At 36.3% G+C, this 27,192-nt stretch overlaps 1 protein-coding gene across 32 annotated transcripts in view; it reads right to left on the bottom strand.

Moving 5' to 3' along the window:
• HDAC9 (histone deacetylase 9) overlaps positions 1 to 27,192 on the bottom strand; it is a 1,013,161-nt gene that overhangs the window by 514,894 nt on the left and 471,075 nt on the right. For 26 of the 32 annotated variants that reach the window (XM_077856623.1, XM_077856624.1, XM_077856625.1 and 23 more), the window contains one exon: positions 11,698 to 11,760. In XM_077856623.1, the coding sequence (XP_077712749.1) occupies positions 11,698 to 11,760 (63 nt within the window). Of the gene's footprint in view, positions 1 to 11,353; positions 11,515 to 11,697; positions 11,761 to 12,000; positions 12,067 to 12,169; positions 12,515 to 27,192 lie in introns of those variants that run through there. The other 6 variants (XM_077856636.1, XM_077856638.1, XM_077856637.1 and 3 more) reach the window with 6 other exon arrangements.

Below are 27,192 nucleotides of genomic sequence, written 5' to 3' on the forward strand. Positions count from 1 at the left end.
GCCTATTTTTCTGCACCTTATAGCCAACCTATATATTCACTGTATTTATAACATTGGATTGCTTTTCATCTACCATCCCTTAGACCCAGTCTTAATGGAATTTTAAAAAGTACTGTGTATCTTTCGGAGGAATATCATAGAATTTAGATTCCTTAGCTTTCAAAAGTTCTAATTACATTCTTAATAATAGTCATTCTTGAAAAATGAAAAAAAGTGTGTGTGTGTGTGTGTGTGTGTGTGTGTGTGTAAAATGCCATTTTCCCTGGAAGGGTCAACAACAAGGAGCCCTGTTTATGAGCCATATTAACACCAAACAGAGAGCTTAGCAATGTCTGTTTCTAAAAATAAACCCTGTATGTCTCTTGTTGTTATCATCAACCAGAGTCTTCCATGCTCTGTGACAGAAAGCATCAAGGCTGCTTCTTTGCCTTTCTACAAGCATTATACATCAATACCCGAAGTCCTCCCTTTTCTGTCAAGGTGGCAGAGATAAAAAGAATTCTGCAATCACCCTAAGCACACATTTAAACATTATTGCCCCTTAAGAAGACAGTTATCATGTTGTTTTGGCAGCAGGAAGGAATCTGTGGTTTCACTTGTATGTTATTCTTCTTTATTTAAACTACTAGAAATAACACAAAAATGACAGAATGCTCTTTCTATAAATAATCATTCCAGTGTAGAGTTATATTAGGAGGTAACTCAGATGGCATGATAACGCCTAACAAGCTAATCTTAGACCTGCGATGCCATAAGATAGAAATACCGAGGCTAAGAATAACTGACCCAAAGGAGTCAGCCTGCCAGAGAGCCACAGACATGTGGGCATCTGCAAATTTTAATGCATTTAACGATCTCCTGAAAGCTTCTTTCCCCTGGAAGGCAGTAAATTATGTTGGTCATTAACATGACAATCAATAATTCCTCCACAGCGTATTCCATAAAGATGGCTGAAGATTCCCATAGCCAATAAGATTATAAAAATTAGTTGATGGAAGCCAAGAAGTTGGCTCTTGAATAGTTAGTTGCATTAGTACCTAACTGGTGACTTTAAGGCAAAAATTTAACTTAAAATAAAATGTAATATCCTGTTGGTACAGACAAATATTACCATCCAGTTTTCCCCTAAAATGTCCAAATTGGACCCAAATTGAACCAATATATATTCAAAATGGAGTAAAATTTTGTTAGCTAGATTATTCTTTCAGCATAAGAATGTGACATAGCATGTTGAGATCAGGATTTGAGTAACAGACTTTATTGACTCCCCCCACCCCATTTCTAGGCAAGGACTAATGTGATGAGTATAATCCTAATATTTTGGTCAAAAAACACACTGAACCCCATCGGGCTAACATTTGGGGAAAAAAGAAACCCAAAAACGTTTTTCTGCTAAATTACATTAGTAATAACGTGCTCTTCTCGATTGGTGCAAACCTTAGCTTTATGACTTATAAGATGTACTGTGAGCACTGGCAAACATGCCAAATGCATTGGGGATATTGGTTCTGTCCATCGTGTATGCTCATTACACTGCGTCATCATCAAGGCTCACAGAACTTTGGAGGTTGCCCTGACTCTCTCAGCCCTGGATAGTGTTAACTTCCTCCAATTTCAATATCAAGCCCTGGGAACATGAAGTAAAGCTCCTCCACCATGCCTTTCAACATAGTTGTCTATTTGTGCCTTAAACCTTTGAGGATTAAGAAGTATGCCTAGACATTTACCTATAAATATAGATGATTCTATACTTTCAGCACCAGAATTGAAACACATTCTCTTATGCAAAATAGTATTCTTTTTCTTTTTTTTTAAGATTTTATTTATTTATTCATGAGAGACACAGATATCTATATTTACTTGTTCATGAGAGACAGAGAGAGAGAGAGAGAGAGAGAGAGGCACAGGCACAGGCAGAGAGAGAAGCAGGCTTCATGCAGGGAGCTCGTTGTGTGACTCGATCCTGGGACTCCAAGATCATGCCCTGGGCCAAAAGCAGGAGCTCAACTGCTGAGCCCCCTGGGCGTCCCAGAAAAATATTCTTCTCTTTGAGAAAAGGAGTCAGAGACATGGTAAATAGGGACAGAGACATGGTAAACAAACCAAGTTCACATCTGACCCTGCCAGTTCCTAGCCATGATCACCATCAGTAAATTCCTCTGAAACTGTTTCCATCTCTGCAAAATATGAATACTACTGTTAACTACTACAGATCTCTTTAAATTGAGGGAAGGATTAAATGGTAAAACAATGCCTCATACAGAAAAAGCTTCTGAAACATTAGCTTATTATGTCAGTAAGAAAAATGACAGTGATATAAAGTGATGAAAACATATGGCTTCAACCACTGACCTAAACTGGGACTAAACAATTAGATCGGAGTGGAACAAGACAGAAAAACCATAAAATGATAACTGATTAGGATATTTTTAAATCTAAAATGACTGCTTCCTGACACAAAATCGTGCATTCCAAATACACAACTGAATTTTGTTTGTAAGCAGATTCAAAAAGCACAGGGAGGGAAAGGTGGGGGCAAACCAAAGAACAGACTTTTAGGGCAGCCCTGGTGGCCCAAAGGTTTAGCGCCGCTTTTGGCCCGGCGTGTGATCCTGGAGACCCAGGATCGAGTCCCACGTCGGGCTCCCTGCATGGCGCCTGCTTCTCCCTCTGCCTGTGTCTCTGCCTCTCTCTCTCTCTCTGTCTGTCATAAACAAATAAAAAATCTTAAAAAAAAAAAAAAAAAAGAACAGACTTTTAACTATAGAGAACAGTTGTTACCAGAAGGGAGGAGAGCAGGGATGGGTTAAATAGGTGACGGGGATGAAGGAGTGCACTTGTCATGATGATTACTGGGTGTTGTATTTAAGTATGGAATCACTAAATTGCACACTTGAAACCACTGCTACACTGTATGTTAACTAACTGGAATTTAAATTAAAACTTTTTCGGGCTCTCTGCATGGAGCCTGCTTCTCTCTCTGCCTGTGTCTCTGCCTCTCTCTCTCTCTGCATCTCTATGATTAAATAAATAAAATATTTTAAGAAATAAATAAATAAAATAAAACTTTTTTAAAGGTACCATCAAGAGTAAAATTTAAATCATGTTCAATTCCTAAAGAGCTTTTCTAGTTCACCCTACATGTGGTTTCATAAAAACTTTCTGTGTAAACATGTTTTTATTAATGAAAGAACTCCCAGGCTACAATGTAATTTAATGGAAATTCAGTGAAATTTTCGTTTCATTTTGTTTTTAATTTTAAAACTAAAAAAAAAAAAAGCAAAACTATTTTAACCCAATGTGGATTTATGTCATGCCTTACACATTGACCAAAACTTACCTCAAAAAATTGAAAAAGACATCTGCAGGGCTACAATTGTGTCAATACTGAATATAAATTATAAATTAAATGTTTCAATATAAGTGGTAGGCCATGACGGGAAGAAGTAAAAAAAAAAAAAAAATGAAGTTCTGGGGTATTTCCAAAGTTATCAACATGCAAAAAGTTTAATCATAAGTAAATGATTAGTTACACTCTGTGGTTTGGTGAATTTCCTTCTTCCTTAAATGTAGTTTTCAATGGATTTAATTATTGGGTATTTTAAAAAGCACTATAAAAGGCCTATCACTTATTTTACTATGGAAAATTTTACATTAAAATAACAAACAGAACTGATACTCTTCTAAAACATAAGAATTACTTAGTTTTGTATTCATAAACCATAGCATCATAGAGAAATCCTAAATATAATGTTCTCTGATTACACTTAAAGTGTAGGTCGTTTAGTCTTGCAAAAATTCACTTAAATTAAATTTGTTTTGTGAAAGTGACTTAGTGGTGAGAATGGAACTTGTAGATACAAGGTATTTTCTCATCCCTTCATCTCCTGATTGTCAATCTCCCAAAATGAGAAAAGGGAAAACTGCCCACAGTAAGGACATCATGCATCCAAGCCAAACACTGGTACATCATTTTCCTTTCAAGAATGGGACAGACCACAGCACTGCCACTCTGATTTGAAGCACATGCCAAAATATCTTTGAATTTCATCTACAGAAAGCTTATTTTTAAAGTCATTTTTTCATGGGCCTTTATTCCAATTAAATTGTTTTCAAAGTAATCCAATTCAGAAAAAAATTGTTAAAATGCAGTTACTATTCCAGATTGTTAAAATTGTTCATTACTCTGAAAATGTAATAATTATAACAACATACTGGCAAAGAAACTGCATTTTGAATATTTTAAAAATAATCCTCCTTCAGTGTACTGAAAAGTTTATACATTAGATAAGTTTCCCTTAATATTTTCTGCATCCTTCAATGCCAATATTAAATATTAAATATTAAAAGCATATTTTACTCAAATTTATAATAAATGCCTGTAATACACTCATCTATGGTGTTGGCTTTCCTCTTTTCTACAAAATGATTTACAACCTCACAGAGATCTAGTATTCTTCCATAACTAGTCTTTTTAGGGTTCCTTCTAACAATAGATAGTACTAAGAAAGGCTTTCTATTCAATACTAGTAAAAAAAATTATCAGTGTTAAAATGATGTATATCTTCATGAAAATAAAGGAATACTCACGATTTAACTGAAAGAAATTACATGGTCTACCTCCTTCATTTAATTATTTATATTTTAAGGAATACAAACTAAAGAAAATTACAAAGGAGGGTGCCTGGGTGGCTCAGTTGGTTATGCATCTGCCTTCAGCTCAGGTCATGATCTCTGGATCTTGGGATCCAGCCCTGCATGGGGCGGGGCGGGGGAAGGCTGCTCAATGGGGAGACTGCTTCTCCCTCTCTCTCTGCCCCTCTCCTCCATTTCTGCTTCCCCTCTCTCCTCTCCTCTTCCCTCTCAAATAAATAAAATCTTCTAAAAAAAATTCCAGTCACCAACATACACACTGTAGCAAACACTGCTGGTACCTAGCTAATAGGCATTCTTCTTTACCTTTCTTCTTCCTAATAAAAACATTCACCTTCCTAGGCTTAGTATGACCCTACGGAGCTATCATGGCAGTCCCATTCTTTTGTGTGACTGGCTAATGTGTGGGTAGTTGCTGCTATTCTGGCCAATAAATTATGAAGGATGATTTGCTGGAGAAATTTTGGGTACAACTTCCTAAAGAAAACATCCAAGGAAGCAAAGTATCTTTCCTATGTCTCCAGACTTTGTCATGCATAAATAGACACGTCAACTCGTGCCTTCTGGAAGAAACAGACCTATGATGACACCAACTCTAAAGCCAACAGAAGGGAGCAGTTTGAGAGACCTGAATACTGTTGCCATTATTGACTGCCAGGTGCTGCCAACTACCCTGTTATTTCACTGAGAAATGTCCTTGTTGTTTGTCACTTTAAGTAGGATTTTCTGTTACCTGCAGCAGAAGACGATCTAATTTACCTGCTACTTACAATTAAACACCATTAGGAGTTTGGCACAATAACTTTGTGTGGGGGTGTGTAAGACATACTTCATAGAAAATATGGGCATATTGTAAAAAGTCATACAAGGCGAAAAAGCATGCTGATGAAAACAAGAGCCTCCCCCCTCACAACGGTACTACCACCACACACACACAACTTCCCCTGAGTTCCTTCCATCTATGTATTAATTCTTCTGGGAGATGGATAGATAAACAAAATATACCTTTATAAAAAGGTATGTTATTTTTCTTTAAAAAACATTAAATTTAAATAATTTTAACAGAATTTAAAAAACTGGAACTGAATGGACCGTAAACATTCTAAATGCTTCCTTCCCATTATTAGGTAACATTTCCAAAAAAAGATCTTTCTAGGGTTAAATAAATTATTTAAAGAATCAGTGTTCAGAGTCTCTTAAAAAAAAACAACAACAACAAAACAAAAACCTCTGTGTTCTTATTTTAAGCAGCAGGGAGTCTGTCCTTGCTCAGAAAGAAAATATCATCACTTTCACACATCCCTTCATCTCACCTATCTCTAATGCCTCATTATTGGTTGTTTCTGAATATCATCCTACTTTATAAAATTTCTGTCCTGTAACCACAATTTCATATTTATTTAAGTAGATTCCTTGCTTGCCCCGTTCATCTTACTATGCTTTGTTACTTTTCTATTTCCATTTTTGCTTTTACATTCGTCTTCATTGTGTGGGCTTCATTGTCAAGCAGTCTAGTTCATGTTTGGGAACTTCTGACTTGCTTACCTATTTTCTCTATTGTAACAGATCTTGCCTGGATGGAACATTGGGTTACACTTCTTTTTGAACTTCAAAGATTTTTTTTCACTATCTTCTGTCATTAAATGTTGGATATCTTTTTTTTTTATAAAAAAGATTGTATTTATCTATTCATGAGAGACACAAAGAGAGAGTCAGAGACAAAGGCAGAGGGAGAAGCAGGCTCCCTGTGGGGAGCCCGATGTGGGACTCGATCCCAGGACCCCGGGGGTCACGATCTGAACCAAAGGTAGGTGCTCAACCACTGAGCCACTCAGGCATCCCAAATGTTGGATATGCTTGATAAGCTTTCTTGAATCCCATACATTCCCCCTTATCCCCACCTTCCCCCAACCACAGATCTTTGCTTGAACCCCTGCCTGAACCCCTAAAAAATTATTATTTGAAAATCAATAGCCCAGTTAGGATATGACTCTGTGATGAGCATTTGCAGCAAGACGAGGTGCCTTTCGATCTACAGATTTATATTTTTCTTTTCCAATGAAACAATGTTTCATCTTTTCACAAAATTTTGTTTCAATGCTTTAGAATATCAACTTCAGAGATACAAAAAATTTCTTTGTTATCCTGTCTTTGTCTTTCTTATTAGTTGACTTCCATCCAATTGCTTGTATCGATTTTCCTTTTTTCATTCCCTATGATGATCTTAAACCTTTCCCTTTTGTTGGTAAAGAGTTTCACTGGTATCTGTTCTGCTTCCTGCTCTTTCTAATGAGTATTCTTGATTTATAATTATCATGTTTTTTTCATTTCCAACTTGTTTCCCTAGATATAAAATATTCTTTTCCCCTCATGTTATTGTGTTATCATATCATCTTTGAGCTCTTGTTTTGTGGAATTTACTTCTTTAAGGAGTTCTATTTGTGAGAAACAATTATTAGACTATTCCATGGCTTCAGTAAATTGATGATTTCTTCTTGGTGGAACATCTAAGATTAGTTGGAGAAGGATATTCCGTTGGAAAAAAAACAAAAAACAAAAAAACTGTGGATCATTTTCCCAAATTAGAGTGTTGCTCTGACACCTTCATTTCTCCAGAGAGGCAGTGTTTGTTCACCGTCCTCCAGTTCACTAGTTTCTTTTCCAGAATCATTTCTACTACTTCTCACTCACGAGAAACAACAACAACAAAAGCTGAGGATATCAACTCAGTTTGCTTCTCTTCAGATTTAAGAATGTTAGAATTTTCAGGAAGTTGTCATCTTGACAGTAAAATTCTAAGGAGGCCTGGGATGCAGGCCCTGTGAGGGTTCCCTGTTTGGATCAAAAACCCATACCCTCCATTTTTCCCTTGACTATTAGTTTCTGAAATATGTTAGATCATATCATTTTCTGTACTCTTTTAATGCTGACGTGTGTGTGTGTGTGTGTGTAGGGGGAGTGTTTGCCAGCTTATGCCATTTTAGAATCACTTCATTATCTATCAGTGGTGAGAAACTATATAGTACATTTTGAAATTTCTCATCTTCAAAATCAAAATCCTCATTTTTATATTCAGAATTTGGGCTTATTTTAGTCTTCTAAGGGATATTATTGAATTTTCTTGCTTAATGGACATAACAATTATTCCACTGGTGTCATCCACAGAAATAGAAAATACTCATTCTTATCCCCAGCCTCAATGGGCCTATTTATAAATAGCTTTTTGATCACTACCTATCAGATATTCAAATTGATAACAGCCTTGTAAGTGAAGATAACTTGAGTTAGAGAACAGCAAAACAGTAATTATGGGAAATACCAGAAGTGATTCTTGACATGACAGGAGCATTTCACAGACTTACATTTTCATAATTAGATTCTGCTTTCCAAGTAGACATAAATGGCTACTGAATCTAAAATGTTCCTTTCCCCTCAACAATGCACACCAAAGGAAAAAAAAAAAAAAAGATTCTGAAAGGGTGAAGATATGTTTTCCATAAAAGAAATTCAGGATTTAGATTTACATCCTTTTCTTTTATACCCTAAAATAAGAATACATAGAAAAAATATGAGTTTTCCTTATTTTAAATGTATTTTACATTAATGCTGTATAAACTCTAGGAAATTCTTTTATAGTAATAGTTCCAATATTGTCTGGACAGCTCTGCTGTCCAACATGTTAGGCAACATGCCTGGCAACAGGAGAACACCCCAAATTGTGCCAGCTACTGCTAAGTGACCTGAGTCAATATTTGTACATGCTTCAGTTTCTACCACAGTTATCACTTCTATTGGCCCACACAAGCCACAAAGGTAGAGACTGACCTAGCAAAATGTGTCACTCATAATGAATTCCAAGATTCAATATTAATGAATTTTTTAACTAAAAACACATAAGCAGACTATATTCCAGAACCTAGTTCTACCTAAAATGTCTTGCCTAGCTGAGTCAATATTAGGGAAAAATGGAACCATATTAAATACTTGCAATTCAACAGTATATAAAGATCTCTGAAGAAAATCATCTTTATTAATGCATAGTATCCAGTTTAACTAAAATAGCAAATGGGAACCTCAAAGCAATAGCTAACAATAAAACAAAGCTTTTTAAAACAATTAATTCCAAGGAATCTGCTATTGGGGTTTCACTGTTCAATTACGTATTCTGCAAATTTTTTGCCTTTGATTATTATGTAATGAGACATTTTACAGGACACACGTACATGTGTGTGCGCGTACACACACACACACACACACACACTACTCTGATTTATAGTCAAAATTTGCACATGGAAAGGACTAGTTCTTCCCAGACCAGGATAACTAAAACAGAAGCCGATGTATCAGATAACTAAAGAGAACTTACTATCAAAACAAAACACCATTGTTCCAAGTGACATACAATCAGATTCATCTATCTAGCTTGTTTAGCAAGACAGAGCATGGTATTGAAGAGCCAGAAACTCAGGTTCATTCACTATAAATAGTTATAATAACAGTGAGTTGCACTTTAATAACGTTGTTACATTTGAACCTCATAAGAATGCCAAGAGATAAACAAGAGGACATCAATATTGTTTAGTTTACAGATGAGTAACCAGTTACACAACTGGCTAGTAGCAGAGCTCTTGCTAGAACACTGAGCTCTTGACTCTTACAACAGTGTTTTCTCCACTATTCTGCGTGGCTACCAGATCTCTCTTTCAGATCCAAAGACTCCAACCATTCCTATGCATATCAATCACATCCATGCCCTGGGCCAAAAGGGAGTGGAATGAAATTTATAGATAAATTAAGACAAACACACCCCAAATTTAACAATTAATTTAAAGGAAAATCCTACTGAAATGGGTTACTAGGATCACCATCACTTCCTCCTATCTCTACATCTGTGATTCTCACAGTTCACTGCACCTGAGGTTTGATCATAAGATTTTAAAAAATTCAAATATTAGGCTAGTTCACATACCAATTAAATCAGAAATTCTGGGGGTGTGACCAAGGCATGAGTATTTTGTAAAATATTCTTGAGGACTCCAAATTTGAGAGTCAGTACCTCAGAGGAAGTATATAATAAAGACTAGAGGAATTTAAGGCCACATTATACTAAACAAAGCCAAAAGTTACACAACATGGTAGCACAGATGCAAATTATTGTATGTTTCAAATTTTAAAAATAAACAGAACCTGGAGTTTCCTTATTTATACCAGACAGGTTTGGGAGTTGATGTCAATCTACATCACTTTTCATGTACTAGTTAGTGCTTAAAGGATGCTTCCCTTCCTGTAGAACTGACAATAGCATGGACAGTCTCAAGCACTTCGCTGCTTGAAAATATTATTGCTTTAACATCAGGAAAATGACAATCTCAACTGAAAAACGGAATAAAGTTACATGCGATTATCAAACACACTGAAAACAGTGAGGCTTGCAAACACCTGTAGCCTGTGGCAAGAGATTCCATGTCAGCAGCCTGTGGCTGCTTAAAAGGCACAGCTTTGTTTCAACCATGTTAAAGAAACATTAAACTTGTAACACAGAGGTAAGGACTGAAAAAATAAGTGTAGTACTGAAAAGATACCTAAAATAGTTATTTTTTAAAAGTCAATTCATCTGTAGAAAACAAAATGCTAAATTAAGTGACCAGTTCCATGTGAGACACACCAGCTGACCCTTCCCCAAGCTCTTGTCAACTTTACAGCCACAAAGATAATAGAAGGTAATAAACCATATTAAAATTCTAGTACTTTTATTTCAGATAAGCAGACACTACTAATTAATATAATTCCTGTCACGTAAATGTAAACATATCAAATTACACAAACTTGATCTCTTATTTTGAGTCCATGAAAAAGATCGGGTCAAGAGAAGTATCTGAAAATCATCACAACTGACGGAGGTTTTTTTTTTAAAAAAAAAAAAAAAAAAAAAAAAAAAAACCTTGGTTCAGACATAGATCTGTCAATGGGAAGATGTTGAGCACTGAAACTGACATCGTGCCAACCTGTGGAATATTTCCTTTCACATCTAGCTCTACCAAGTAAACGCTGCTCGATGGTACATTCTTTTCATGGGAATCTACATGGTGATCTAGAATTCCGATTAAGCCCACATAGGAACTTAGGAGATGTAAGGGAGAAGTTTAAGCCAATTCAGGCGGAAGTGTTCCGAAGAGGACGGAAATAAAAAGCCCCCAAGCTTTAGGAACCGGCTGTAGGATTAAATGTGAGGAGCAACGATTACAACTAAGTGATATTGCCCGGAGAGTCTGCTCTTTTCACAAACAGAAATTGATCAAGCTGACAAGCTTGATCTCCTCAGCACATCGCCTTGAAGGCACAAGTACAGACGCTGAGAAACTAGAATCCGGTAATGTTATTCTCTTAAGGGTTGCACCTGCATGTAACACCTTTATGTGTGTGTTATGCCATCCATCTGCCTGACAATGCTAGACTCTGCAAATGTTTTTAAAGAAAATTAAAATAACCATCTGCTAATAATAATTTTTCTTCCATCCTAAATAGTTTCATTTTGGGCTGATGAGAAAAAGCCACATTAAAACTACCTTTGCAACTCTTAACAAACACATTTCAGAAGGTAGGTCTATAAATAGATGTGCTTCTGGATGCACACCATAAATATAAAATCATCGGGCTATTGCAGGCTGCAATTTAAACTGAAGCTCCAGTATGAACTTACCTGATTTTTAAAGTCCCATTAGAATAGCTTGCAATCAGTACAGATCTCCTTCTTCTAGTTGCATAGTAAGGCAAAGCACCCCCAACTACATTTCACTTATCTCAGTCCCATCCTTCATCAGAAGCTTTGAGATTTCATTCAGAAGCTGTCGTCCCTAAACACTGAATATGCACAAAAAACGGTAATGGCAGGGATCTAAGTTAAACCCTACAGACGCACCAAGAAAATAGCAACATCAACATCAAAAAGCAGCAAATCCTTGAGAGGTGCTTTTTCTTAGCTGCATTTCCCAAGTCAGCCTCCTTTCACACATAAAATGTCTCAGTTATGGAAGAGGATCTTACCTGAGCTGATCATACTGTGCATTCTCTGCTGAGCCAAGAGCTGCTCTCGTCCAGCCACCCCATCTGAGGAAAAACACGAGTCACTCTCGTAAATTGTCTGCAGCATATTCCAATCACTCTTACTTCAGCTCCATGAAAGATTCATCGCGGCTCAGTGCACGGGCCCCAGGAGCTACCCTCCCTGGTCCTCCCTCCTCCCGGAGGAGAGGCAGCAGCCGACCAACTTCAACAATGATTTCCTTTCTGTTAAGGTGGACATACACTTTTTTAAAAAGATCTGGACACTTTTCCTATGTTACCAACCTGTGTACAGAGCAGAAAGGACCGTGGGGATGCTATGGCTCTCTGGAGTTTAGGTGATCCCGGAAACTAAAAGCAGGTGGGAAACAGTAATGTGCTTCGGGGTTATTGCTTTGTCAGAGTAAGTAGAAAAATATTAACTCTACCCACAAGAAAAAGAAACCAATTAAACCTGGCTTATAGTTCTCCGGGCTGCTAGAGTTTCGTGGCAAGAAGCCCCAATCCTGCAAGTGGCTTCGGCCGATGCCCTTCTATCTGTTTGTGTATGTCTCTTCCCCCTCTCTGGTCTCTCTCAGCTCAAGTTGGCTAAAGCTAGTGATAATCCATTTGCATATGAATCAACAACGGCAGGGCCCACAGGCACAGAAATAGAACAATGGTCGGCCTGAGCCAAAAATAGGTCAAGCATGGCCGAGTGATTGGAGCCTGCATTAATGCATTTAAAAATACCCCAGCAAACCCAGCTGTCCAGCCTCTATCTTTCAAACCATAATTCTCTATTGCAGGGCCTTAAAAGCAATTAACTCTTTCCTCCCTCTCAGCTTGCTTTTTACACACTGTATTTCCATACTGGCGATTCGCCTCCAAAGAAAGGAAGGCAAAAAAAAATTAAGAATCATAATTCTAAGAGGGCAAATGCACATACATTTAATTTCATTTTATTTTTATAGTATGTGTTTTTGGAAGAGAGAGGAGAGAAGTGCAGAGCTCTGTATTGGTTCTAAAATAATACTGGAAGCTTTTGCTCATAATGTGGTTTCTGCCTCACCCACGCACAGCAATCCTGGTGTTCTATTTTTGTTGCCTGTTTCTCTGGCTACACTGCAGTTGGCTGTAGCACTAGAAGCTTTTCTGCCTTCTAGTTTCAAGACTGACAGGAGATTTAGTAGAGGTAGTTTGAGAAAACAAGCACACCCCAGAATAAAATGTTTATGAAGAACTAGTTTGATTTTTTACTTGCTATTTATGAAATGTCCATTTCACAAATCCTAATGTGATCATCTTACTACCACCTATCAATTTTATTGCATCCAGTTTCTATTATATCAAATTAAAAAGAAAACAGCTCAGATCTGAAAATGTTACCTCTATTTCAGCCTCTCGGGATAAATTCAATGTGGGAAAAAAAAAGGAAAAGAAAGTGTTGATGCTGTCTAATGGATGGATGCAGAACCACTGAATAGATGCACCTGTCGATCAACCAATAAACATGGTCAGTCCCCAACTAGGAATATTCTGCATTCATCTCTACCTGAAACAGAGACCCCATTTTGCTATAGAAATAGCATTCATAATAGTTGATAGGCTCCCAGCCAACTCACACTGTGAAATTCACCTGTAGAGCAAAAGAACTGTACTATATATAATGCTAAACATGATATAGTCTCTGGTGTACACTTTTAACATCATTTCTATATGAGAAATAAATTCTGCATCACTAACTGGATTGTAGCATCTAGCCACTCCCAAGGGCACGCCCAAAAGTGATAATCCACTAGTCCTGAGACCTCTTCTCACTTTTCTAAACTAGATCAGCAAGGAAAATGTAATTCTTAACATATTAGTAGCAACAGAGAAGGAAAGGGAAAAAGCGGAATGTTTCAAGGTTCCCAGAACAATCAGATGGAGGAAGGATCTTGGTCAACCCAGAGTGCGGGGCAGGGAAAACAGAACAAGGAGATGTAGTTTTGGTGGAAAGGAGGAAGCATCTAAGTCATTAGGCAGATAACTCACTGCTGAAGAAAGTGGCACGGAATCTTCCTTGTTTCATAGATTAACTTCTACCTCTTGAAAAATTATTTTCAGACCAATAAGTTATAAGATCATTTATTTATTTATTTTTTAATAATAAATTTATTTTTTATTGGTGTTCAATTTGCCAACATACAGAATAACACCCAGTGTTCATCCCGTCAAGTGCCCCCCTCAGTGCCCGTCACCCATTCACCCCCACCCCCCACCCTCCTCCCCTTCCACCACCTCTAGTTCATTTCCCAGAGCTAGGGGTCTTCATGTTCTGTCTCCCTTTCTGATATTTCCTACCCATTTCTTCTCCCTTCCCTTCTATTCCCTTTCACTATTATTCCCCAAATGAAAGAGACCATATAATGTTTGTCCGTCTCCGATTATTTATTTTTAAAGATTTTATTTATTCATGAAAGACACAGAGAGAGACACAGAGAGAGAGGCAGAGACACAGGCAGTTGGAGAAGCAGTCTCCATACAGGGAGCCTGATGTGGGACTCGATCCCGGGTCTCCAGGATCAGGCCCTGGGCCAAAGGCAGGCCCCAAGATTTTTTAAAAAGGAATTATTCCAAATTGCGTGTGACTTATGTTAAAAAAGAAAATCTTATGTTTCTGTCATTCAAAAAAATATTTAATTCCATTTGATATTGCAACTAAACTTTCACTCAGTTAAGAAATCAGTATATAAAACTCAAGAGATGGAAAGATTGTGGTGGCAACTTAGCTTAGGGATGATGGAACTGAGCATAATAGCATTGTAGACCTAGAAGGAAATTAAGAGTTTGCTACAATGGTGTTCAAACTCTCTGCCCCTCAGGATGCCTTGGGACCTGGGAGTTGACTCACAGTGTTCTTCAGAAAGAGCTCTTCCCCTAAACCAGGGCAACCTCATTTTTATTTGTTTATACCGGAATGTGGAAGAGTTCTTTTGAATAACAGCTTCTTATACTAAGGAGAAAATAGTTGAAATCCACTCATTTAGGACAAACAAGCTCCCTATTTTACATACAAAGAAAGTAGAAAAGGTGTGTTGAAGGTTACTCAAGCTAGGAAAACACTAGTTAATGAAATTCTGACTAAGGAGACTTGCTTCATCTCTGGCAGGTGGTCTCTAATGCAGCAGGCTTCCCATCACATTCTCGAGTCTGCCATCCTGTCCCTCACTAAAATGATGTAAATAATTATCTCAGATATTTGGAATAAATTTTAACATGATCTAATGATGAAAAATGGAACCACCAAAAGTTTCAGAGTGGTTTTGAACAGAATATGCAAAACTAGTGATAAACATGTAACAGTGATAACACAATCCCACTAATGACATAATATACATCTTTCTCATTTTAAAGTTAAATTATACCCTCAAACTGTAATTAAGAAAAATAGCCTCCCAGCTTTTATCATCACAAAAAAATAAAAAACCCCGAAAGAGTTCATTATTATCCCATTTCTCAGAGGTTCCAGGAAAAGGCATTTCACATAAAATAGTGTAATGTGTCTTCTTCATGTTGACCAAGTTACTCTACTTGAGATTTATTTACATTTCATCCCTGCATTCTTTCAGTGTTTCCACACACACACACACCCCCTCCAGTAGCAGTCTTGTCTTTCAGCTCTTAACAAGGAAAAGATAGTTTAGAGTGAGAAGACTTTGGACACTTATCATAAAATAGGTATCACTTGCTTCTCAGAGGAAAAATAACTATCATTAAAATCACCACCAAGTATATTGATTATCATGGTTCTATTAACAACAACTTAAACATTAAGACTGCTGTATAATTCTTCTCACATGATCTCAACAATGTAAAAAAATGTCACTAAGTTTCTTTTTGGGCATTTATAAATAACTAGTTTTACTGACTTGGAAAAAAAAGATATTAAGTTCTATATTATAAAAACTGTAACAAATGCCAGGCTAGAGTAAACAGGCATTTAAAAAAAATCTCAATATAATAAATGTTATAAAAAATGTCACTAAGTTTCTTTTTGGGCATTTATAAATAACTAGTTTTACTGACTTGGAAAAAAAAGATATTAAGTTCTATATTATAAAAACTGTAACAAATGCCAGGCTAGAGTAAACAGGCATTTAAAAAAAATCTCAATATAATAAATGTTAATTCAATTTAATGAAAATGTTGATCTAAAAATTGATCTTAAAATCATTTTACATTCATCCAATAAACTGTAATATTATCTACTGATGAAAAATGAAACCATTGTCTAATAGTTTCTGAGTGTTTTTTTTTTAAGATTTTATTTATTTATTCATGACAGACATAGAGAGAGAGGCAGAGACACAGATAGAGGGAGAAACAGGCTCCATGCCGGGAGCCCGACGTGGGACTCGATCCTGGGATTCCAGGATCACGCCCTGGGCCAAAGGCAGGCGCCAAACCGCTGAGCCACCCAGGGATCCCCTGTTTCTGACTGGTTTTAAAGAAAATATGCGAAACTAGTGATAAACACATGAGGGATACCAAAATGTCATTCAAAAGTAATTATGATAACTCCAATTCTTTTTATGCAAACGTATAGGCAAAACAAAGAGGTGTATTAAAAAATCTACCTAAAAAAAAAAAAAAATCTACCTATATGGCATCAAAATATTTCCAGAAATATCCTCAGACCCCTAGCTCACAATGACCTTTTCTCAAATCAGTCTTATTTTTTTTTTTTTTTAAATTTATTTATGATAGGCACACAGTGAGAGAGAGAGAGGCAGAGACACAGGCAGAGGGAGAAGCAGGCTCCATGCACCGGGAGCCCGATGTGGGATTCGATCCTGGGATTCCAGGATCACGCCCTGGGCCAAAGGCAGGCGCCAAACCGCTGAGCCACCCAGGGATCCCCTGTTTCTGACTGGTTTTAAAGAAAATATGCGAAACTAGTGATAAACACATGAGGGATACCAAAATGTCATTCAAAAGTAATTATGATAACTCCAATTCTTTTTATGCAAACGTAAAGGCAAAACAAAGAGGTGTATTAAAAAATCTACCTAAAAAAAAAAAATCTACCTATATGGCATCAAAATATTTCCAGAAATATCCTCAGACCCCTAGCTCACAATGACCTTTTCTCAAATCAGTCTTAGGTGATGACTACAGATCCACTGGAAAGAAGCAAAGAAGGTAGAGTAACCTGATTTATGCTAAAACAAGAAGGTACCCTCTGCTCATCTGTAATCAAACACAGTACCATTTTTCATGCAATACCAAATCCTATGATTCCAGAATCTAGATGCACTAAGATTTTAAAAGTTGTTTGCCTAAAATATTAATTGTACTTTATTGGAAAACTACAAATTACTCATCAATACCTGGAACTCCTCACTAGTTCCCTGATTCACTCATGTTGCTTCTCCCATCCTCCCGTCTCTAACTATTGTCACAGCAATAAAGTTACACATATTTGCCAAGGAACAGGAAAAATAGAGTACAGTGTACTCCTTTTTATTTCAAATTCAAGGAACTTATTTATCTGAATTTTCTGTCTCTTGGAGGAACATGGCCAATTCTTATTAAACAGTGGATATTTAATTTACAAGTGATTCCTCTCTACCGAAACAACCTAATTGGTTACCAAGTGGTCTTCTGATAAGGAAACCTTGTCTGGAGCCAAGGGCAGGTAATGGGTTTGAGAAAACACATCAGCAATGAAATTCCAGGGAGACTTTTATACAAAAACAAAACAATATCAACAAAAACTCTGTAATTGTTGACCTTGATTTGATTGATAATAATTTAACTTTTCCTTTCACATGGGATGGGTTGATCCATGATTTAGGCTATTTCTAAGGGAGTACAGAGCATCAGGGTCACCTGGGAACTTGGTAGACATGCAATTTATTAGGCTCTATCCCAGAACTACTGAATCACAATCTCTGGGCGGAATCTGTATTTTATTAAGCTCCAGCTGATTCTGACACACAACAAAGTGTGAGAATCAGTAGATAAGATCAACCTTTCCAAAGCAATGATTAGATGGCTAAAAATGTAAATGGATAAAGTATCTTTTGTGGGCTTAATTTTAAACTAGCCAGTATTACTAGAGAACAATTTTTCAAACTGAAAACCATTAAATAACATAAGAGACTGATGAAAACCATGAATATTCAAGGTATAAAAAGGAGGACTGCCCCGAAAAGAATCTCTTCGCTGGCAAATGAGACCAGCATTGTACACTTAAGATGACAGGGATGTATGCACTGCTCTTCTTCACTGAGCCATGCTGTTCTAGGTTCTATTTTTCTGAGTATTTGCCAGTTGCACATCAGTACCTCTCTGCAGAGCTCTGAGCAGCCCATCCAGGAGGAGAAAGTAGTATAGCATAATATTCTACATGTAATATTTCATTGTTATTCATATTACCATAGTATCTTATTAAAATTATTTAATAACTAATAATTAACTTCAAATCAAAAATAAATCACAATTTTAAAACGCTAGATGCATTTCTGAAAAAGTTATTTTTTGTTGAAATCAAGTGAAATGTAATTGCACTTTCACTTTTTGCATTTATTTTTCTTGCCTTGTGGACAGAATAACCAGTGAAAAAGCTCAGACATCAGAATGTAGCAAAAATTATCTCACGTGGATTCCGTAATGTAATCATCAGAATATAGTACAATTTGAGCAGAGTATTCAGTATCTTTCTTTTAGAGTATTTTAAAGATATGAGCATGAAGAAATTAATATAAAAATGCATTTGTAGAGACTACTTTATAGTACTGGATCTAGTAACTGCAATGATGGCAGAGTTTCTAGAAAAGCCTGGTTATAAACTGCATCAGCTCGTGTCCACATGTTCTATTTTTAATTGGTAAATTCCATTGATTATACCATTCTGACTCAAAGTTCTGAAAGAAATATGGCTTCAGACTCAATCTTCTCTCTCTGCAAAAGTCACCTGAGAAACATACAACATAGTATTTTTTACACTTTGTATAATGGTACTCTGAAAATATTTCACATAGAAAAACTATTTCATATTAGTTTATGTACCAATATTCCTGAATGGAAATATTAGTATACACCAACAAGAAATCTCCCTTTTGCTTAAAATGGAAAGTACTGGTTCATGCTGGTAATCAGATATAATTTTCTTTTAAACAGCATCAACTATGAAATACAAACCAACCTTGACTAACCTAGCCTATGGTTACTAAACTATGTATATGTATTTATGAGACCAGGGACTCTTTATAATAGAAATCTTAATTTATTTTTTTTAAGATTTATTTATTTTTTATTTAACAGAGAGAGAGAGAGAGAGAGAGAGAGTGAGGTGGGGGAAGAGCAGAGGGAGAGGGAGAAGCAGGTTTCTTACTGGGCAGGGAGCCTGATTCGAGGCTTGATCCCAGGAGCCACCCATGTGCCCCTGAAATCTTAGTTTCAAGACAAAGCATTATTTTTGGCTACAGGGCTATGAAAATCAAAATTCTGAAAGAATTTCAGTTAAGTAAAATGAGCATTCTGATCTTCACTATTTGGTAGGACTCAAAAATCTAATCTTGTATTATTCTACAAAGTAAGTGTCCTTCTTATGTAGCCACACCTTAATATTTATCATCTTATAAATAAATGGGATTCTGATCACCAAAAATCAATAGTGCTTTGTAGCACCTGGATGAACACCGTATTTAAGAGCTGGGATGGGACTGATTTCCGTATGCTAATATAAGTATAGCAGACATCAAAAAATCAGCCCAGAAATGTCATTTCTTGCCACAAAGATCAAGCTGATATTTACCACAGCAAACCAATACCTATCACCAAGTTAAATCAAAAGAATGCCAGAATGCTTGCCACTGAAAATAGGAACAACATTTTTTATATTGAAATTATATTCTGACTTCATAAACGATCTAATTGGATGCCAACTACCATATTTAAGAAATAGCAAGCACCCAACACTTATTTTTTGACTGATCAAAAATATTTATAGCAATGGTATATAACTAAAGTGCAAACATTTGCAATTAGCCATATCACTAAGTTTATCAGACATCCCATGGTTAAGGAACTTTTCCTATTTCAGGACTGTTTCGTGTAACAGATTTTCTTTTAGTTAACATTTGTCTGATAGATATTTTTCTATCACTTTATTTTCATCCTTTGCATCAGTTAAATATGGCTTTTACAGACAGCATATACCTATTCCCTGCCCTCCCCCGCCCCGCCCTTTCATCCCAAAGAAAAGTCTCATACTTGGTTACTTCATGGAAGGAAACAGTGGCCCTTAGTGGTTCATTATCTTCTCAAGAGCCCCCCCCCCAAAAAAAAATAGTAAATCTATTCCATCTTTCAAATTTTGCTCATACATTACTTCCTTGGCAAAGCCTTCTCTAATCTAAGCAGTCATGAATGAGTAGACCCAACTCTATCCTTATTTTTATAACAGGAGTCATTGGATATTTCAACAATTTGGTTACATAGCTGTTCCCCATTTTAGGCATCAGCAAGTCAGGAACAGAATAGTCATTCATCTATGTGCCTATTGCACACTGCCTAGCAAACAGTAGGCACTCTATATGATATGGGAATATATGTAAAGATCCATGATGTGTTTGATTTTTCTACACTTGGATTCATACTTATTTTCACAGATAAGTGTCAGGCAAACAATTTCTATCATCTTCTGCATCAGCTATTCCCATCTCACCAGCCACCCTCCCCCAAGTCTATCTCTATATACTTCATTTTCCTGTCTCAAAAGAGGTTACTTCACACACCTAATACCAACATCACCCTGGTCAGATAAGCATGATGATTATATCATACACAGTCCTTTTCAGGACAATATTGTAACCATAAGTTTTGTATCATCAATATAAAACACAGAGATTTTAATTTCTACCATGTTTTTTTTTCCCTAGGATTAAACACAGGAAATTTAAAAATTCAAGATTAGGGACGCCTGGGTGGCTCAGCGGTTGAGCGTCTGCCTTTGGCTCAGGGCGTGATCCCAGAGTCCCAGTATCGAGTCACACATCGGGCTCCCTGCATGAAGCCTGCTTCTCCCTCTGCCTAGGTCTCTGCCTCTCTCCCTCTCTCTCTCTCTCTCTCTCTCTCTGAACAAATAAATAAAATCTTTAAAAAAATAAATAAAAATTCAAGATTGAGGGAATTTACTTAAAATCTTTCCGTTTCCACAGTGAAACTATTCTTACTGAAAAGGAGTTTTGAAAAATTTAACAAGAATTCCTGTGCTCTTGAGGCTCTCCTGGGCTCTTCTAATGGCCAGCATGGCTCCAGGACACAATGACATGACTCTTCTGAAAACATCAAAGATCTAATCAAAAAAGTTCCACTTTATATTCTCATTGACTTGAAGAATTCCCTTTCAGTTTTAAAGAGCTCCTACATGGTCTCAGTCTATTGAAGGAAGGGCCTTATGTTCACATATTTTCTAAATCAAAGAGAGACATATTCTGAAAAATGTGCAAACTTCAGTGTCAGATATTAAGTTATGCTTGATTCATGAAAACCATAGGATATCTTTCATATGAAGGGCAACTACATAACACTCTAAACAATGTGACTTATTAAATGGAGACAGGGCTCTAGATTCAGACAGAATTTGACTTGAATTCCACTTCTGTCACCTAATAGTAATAAGCTGTAGAGCTTAGTTAAGTTACTTAACCTTCCTTAGTCACAATTCCCTTCCTTTAAAATATTAACCTTAGCCTTACACTCACTCACGGAGAACCAGAGCATTGGGATAAAGACCTTGAGAGGAAATGGGGGAAGAAAAAGGCTGAAAGAGAACAGGTCCTCTACAATTACCATCTGGACAAGATATTTGCTATATCTGCAAGGGGCTTCCATTGACAAACCTTTAACCAAGATGCAATCTTTATTTTATCTGCATCTGGTGTCGCAGATAAGTTATTAAGCCCAACTGAGGGAGGAATGTCCTTCAAGAATTTCCTTGGATATGAAGCCCCAAGTATAGAATTAAGTGTTACTTGAAAGGAGGACCTTCACAGAGCAGCTAATGGTGCTTTCCTCCAGGCAAAATTGGTTTCTTTGCTCAAATTAATATTTGCTGAATAATGTGTTCAAAGTGCCTCATGAATGTCATCTATGGAACTTAAAAAGTAAGAAATAAAGAATATACACATCATGCCATGGAAACATATACCATGATGCTATATAATTAATATATGCTGATCATGGTCCTTATTGTTTCATACATTCTAAGTCCATGAGAGAAGAAAACAGTCATGTTGTCACCTTTTATTTTCGTGGTTGAAACTGCTTACAGCAGGGTTCATATAAACATTCACTGAGTCTCTCTTCAACTTCATCCTTCTGCTCCCTATATCCTTTGCCTATTCTCTAACATTTCTTTCCTCCTACCCCCTCAAAAATACGCAATAAAAAGGGAAGGGAGTATTTATTTTCCCAAATTGTATCAACTGAATAAGGACTAGGAAATCATGATTATAAAACAAACATGATAAAGATGAAAAAAATTAACATCTGCAGGGTTGCTTTAATATTTGGAAATATGAATATAAAATTTCTATCAGTATGACAAGACCATAACAGGTATTCATTACCCTGTAGTTATTATTATAGCACATTATTTTTTTAAAGATTTATTTATTTTTATTTTAGAGAGATAGAGAGAGCACAAGACCACCAAGCGGGACATAGAGGAAGAAAGAATCCTCAGAGCAGACACTCCACTGAGCATACAACCCTGAGATCATTACCTGAGCCTAAATCAAGAGTCGGACACTTAATCAACTGAGCCACCCAGTTGCCCCTCAGAGAACATTTTTATTTTTATTTATTTTTAAAAATTTTATTTATTTATTAATGAGAGACACAGAGAGAGAGAGAGAGGCAGAGACATGGGCAGAGGGAGAAGCAGGCTCCATGCAGGGAGCCTGATGCAGGACTTGATCCTGGGACTCCAGGATCACGCTCTGAGCCAAAGGCAGAGGCTCAACCACTGAGCGACCCAGGCATCCCAAACATTTTTAATACACACATCAAGAGGTGAATAATTGAGGGCCTCCTTAGATTTCCATATTCTGAATGAAGATAATTTTTATTTCTCAAAATTAGCCATAATATCATAAAACAGAATATAGAAGTCCCCAGTTTCTGCTATTTTTAAAGGAAAAAATGAGTACATGTAAGTTGGATAAGAAAAATTAGAATGGAAAGTTTCATCACTCTCCAGGCTGATAAACAAACCATGTGTATTCAACAAGTCACTGATTCCTAACTGCAAAATAAGAAATGGAAATAATGAGCAAGAGGTGAATAGCATGTGCCAGTATTTGCTATGCTTACTTTGTGGGGTCAAATCAGGTATTTTATTTTATTTTATTTTATTTTATTTTATTTTATTTTATTTTATTTATTTTATTTTATTTTATTATTTTATTTATTAAATATTTTATTTATTTGACATAGAACACAAAAGAGGGAGTGACAGGCAGAGGAGGGAGAGGGAGAAGCAGGCTCCCAGAGAAACAGGGAACCTGATTTGGGGCTCCATCTCAGAACCCAGGATCATGACCCGAGCCAAAGGCAGATGCTTAACGGACTGAGCCACCCACGTGCCCCTAAATCAGGTATTTTAATATGAGAAATAGGGATAGCAACACTCACATGAAACATAGAACCTTCATTAGGTACAATGACATACATCTGTGTTTGGGATTTAATAACAACCTAGGAGTATCACCAGTCCACAACGCATTATCCCCAGCTAATGTTTTCATTCCAGATGTCAGGGAAGGTCTATTTAAAAATCAAAGAGCTAACATTAGCTATTTCACCTGAAGCTATAACAACCTGTTTTTTTTTTATAACAACAATCTATGAAGTAGAGACTATTGTCTTATTTTGGCTCTACCTGAAGGAAATTCTCTACAGTATATCCTGTAAGTAGAAGAGCCCCGAATTCATTTATTTTAAATACAAGACTTTACTTGGATAAAAATTTACTACTTTTTGATTATTTAAAATGAATAATTATGTATTGACTTGAAGGAACCCAATTCTAGTTAAAGGAAACTAAAGTATAGGAGTTATTAATATTCTGAAGGCTAACCCATAAGAAATTTTCAAGCATAGGTTAATGCTGTTCCCATTATAAGCTAGGAAGAAAAAATTAGTAGGAAAATTCTCAGGTATTTAATTTTATTTAAAATATGTAGCCGACCCTTGAACTACATTGGTTTAAATTGCATGGGTCCACTCATACATGGATTTGTTTTGATAAATATAGTACTATAAATTTATTTTCTCTTCCTTATGACTTTTTAATAACATCTTTCTCTAGCTTACTTTATTGTCAGAAAACAGTATATAATATATATAACATATGTTACCTAAAACATAAAATATGTTTAAATCAACTGTTTATGCTATCAGTATGGCTTCTAGTCAACAGTAGGCTATTAGTAGTTATGTTTTGGGGTAGTAAAAAGTTATATGTAGATTTTTGACTGCTTGGGTGGTTGGTGGCCTAACCCCCACGTTGTTCAAGAGTCAACCATATTTCACTTGAAATCTGATCAAACATACCAGAGCATTCCAAGAAAAAAAATGTAGGCCAACATGAGGAATAAAAAATGAAAAATCCATAATTATTGTCAAGTTCTATGTTAACATGGTTAGCTTTGTATCCCATGGTATAACACTAGTCATATTTTTAATATCCAATCATTAGGGTAAACGTAAAGTAGTCTTTTCACTACTTTCAAATGAATTATGGATTATCATAACATCTCAAGAATGTTTAATCATTAAATACAGAGTACACTGGCTGTCAGACATCCAAATGTATATGATTCAAATCAGTTGACAAGAAAAAGCAAGATTAAAATGGTACTCAAAATTATGAATTTGTGCCATTGAGTATAATGTACAGTCATGATATCTGATCAGTTTGTCTAATAATGAAATCCATTAACTTGGAAATTTTACATAATTACCAATGTAGCATCATTCTTGACAGAAAAGACAGGAAGAATCTGATTTGTAAAAATTTTAAATGACTAAAAAAAAAAATTCCTAAAAATAAATAAATAAATAAATAAATAAATAAATAAATAAATAAATATTACTCCAGAAATTACAATGTACATCCAAGAGCAAATTTGACTTCTGGAATAAAGCTTCTTGGCATGGTGGTGAATTAAATGAGAAGGCACAGTCGATACCCTGCCCACTCTTCATTCCAAGCGTACTCTTCATAGGATTTTCCTATGATCACAACAACAACGTCAACTGACACAATCCATAAATGAAAACGTATACACTATCAAATAGATCTCCTTTTTGGGTTCATTTTTCTTGTGTTTTTATTTTTTAACTTGCCTCATTTTTCATTAGGTTCTTCAGAAGCACTGTATCTCAACTGTATTTCAATACTTTTAAAAAATGTCTTAGGGTCACCTGAGTGGCTCAGTCGGTTAAGCGTCTGACTCTTGATTATGGTTCACTCAACGCCATTAGATTGAGCCCGAGTCAGGCTCCTTGATCAGGGCGGAGTCTGCTTGTCTCTCTCCTCCTACTCCTCCCCTACTTGCTTGCCCTTTTTCTCTCAAGTAAATAAATAAATAAATAAAAATTTTAAAATATCTAATTTCTGATCGCTCCCTCATCTTGGCAATCACTGCCTATTCTTAGAGACAGGCATTCCATACCACCCTCTGATTTACTCACATACAAATCTGAAGTCAGTTTTCTTCCTGTCCCAAGTCTAAGCACATATTACTTAACCATTAATAGCCATGCTTCCCTTCCCTACTTCTTTCATCTTTCTTTGTAACACATAACAAATATATAATTCAGTGCCTTTTCCTCTAACAAGTGTTCTTACTGGGAAAACTGCAGCAGCAGCTGAAGTATTCCATCTGACCAATTCCTTAAAAAATAGATTAACCTTTGTTCGGTTTTTAATTACAAGAGTTTCCTACATTTATACAACAAATATTGTTTCCTTTGACAAATACTGGTCCCTTCAAAGGGTTCTGGGAAGAAGGGCCTTGGGTGTTCAGGCAAAGTGAGCAGGACCAGTAGGGACTCTGTGTAACGAAAGTCTGAGAACTATAGGACCAGGCACACCTCGCTGTTAATGTTCACTTTGTAAACTGTAATCTTGTGGTCCGGGAATAGACATGGCCTTTGAGTCCTAGCACTGTGTCCTTAAAAATATGCCATACTGCTCCAAATAATAATAATAATAATAATAATAATAATAATAATAATAATAAGATAAAATAAATAAGGGCTCAACATGAATTAGGAAAGAATACTATTCTTCCATAATTATGAAGGAGTATTATGAAAGAATCATATTCTTTCATAATTCATGTTTTTAATCCTCCAATACTATTTTTTTATCCTTTTGTCACAGCAATTCCTAATATTTGAATAGCAGAATAACATTTCCAGTACTTAGTGCTGGGAGACAACAGAAATCAAAATGAAAATGCACAGAAATATCCAGATGGGGGAAAACAGCGAAAAAGATAACCCTGGACTGTGGCAATAGGAGACACCCTGCAACAGTGTCACTGTGCATGCTGGCATCTACTATAAAACATTGGGGTCCACAGTTCTGCGCCTGTTACCAGTTCAGACTCCTTCTCTTCTTGCCAGAAAGAATAGAATCTGTTTTTGTTGCTCTAACTTTACAGAGAAAAAGCAGAGCAGGGTCAGAACTAAAGAGGCTCTTGGCTACTTGATGGTACCCCAGGAATACACAACTTGCAAAAGGCATTTGATGAACTTACTGCAAGAAAACTAACTTCTTTTAAAAATGGTACTGGTGAAGACTTGGCACTTAACATGACCCACAGGCACTTACAGACACAGAGACCAATCATTTTTCTGCAAACAGTAGCAAGGTCTTGACATAAGGAAGTAACAACCAGACAGAGACCATCATGCCATAATATGGCCCATTCAGAACAGAAACTCTGGGGTTCAGGCTATGCAAGACAAGAAATCCAGGCTGGATTTGGCTCCAACTGGTAAAGATGAGATAGGAACTGAAGATTCATGTCAAAAGTCATCATTTGTCAAATATAATTTTGCTTGGTTTAATAATAAGATAAATCATTGTATGGTTTATTAATGCACGTTAAATCATTTTCTGATCTTTCTGAAGCCTTGCATTAAAAAGACATTTTCTAGGTTTTGTAATGGATGCTGGGGTAAAATATGACTACTGGAGACAAAAACACCATTACTCAAAGTAGAAAGAGCCAGGTATGACTTTATAGAACTGTGGCATAGCATTCAGTAGTTCACAGCAGTATTTGGTTAAGAATATGCATTTGAGTCACCAACCCCAAAGTAATATTAAGTAGGTTAAGTTCTTTATTTATACTTTTTGAACACCATGAGGAAAATGACAGGCTATTACAATGCATGCCATAGCACATCAGCTATAACACAATA

The sequence above is a fragment of the Canis aureus genome, chromosome 18 (genome assembly GCF_053574225.1).
Source record: "Canis aureus isolate CA01 chromosome 18, VMU_Caureus_v.1.0, whole genome shotgun sequence".
NCBI classification, from domain to species: domain Eukaryota; kingdom Metazoa; phylum Chordata; class Mammalia; order Carnivora; family Canidae; genus Canis; species Canis aureus.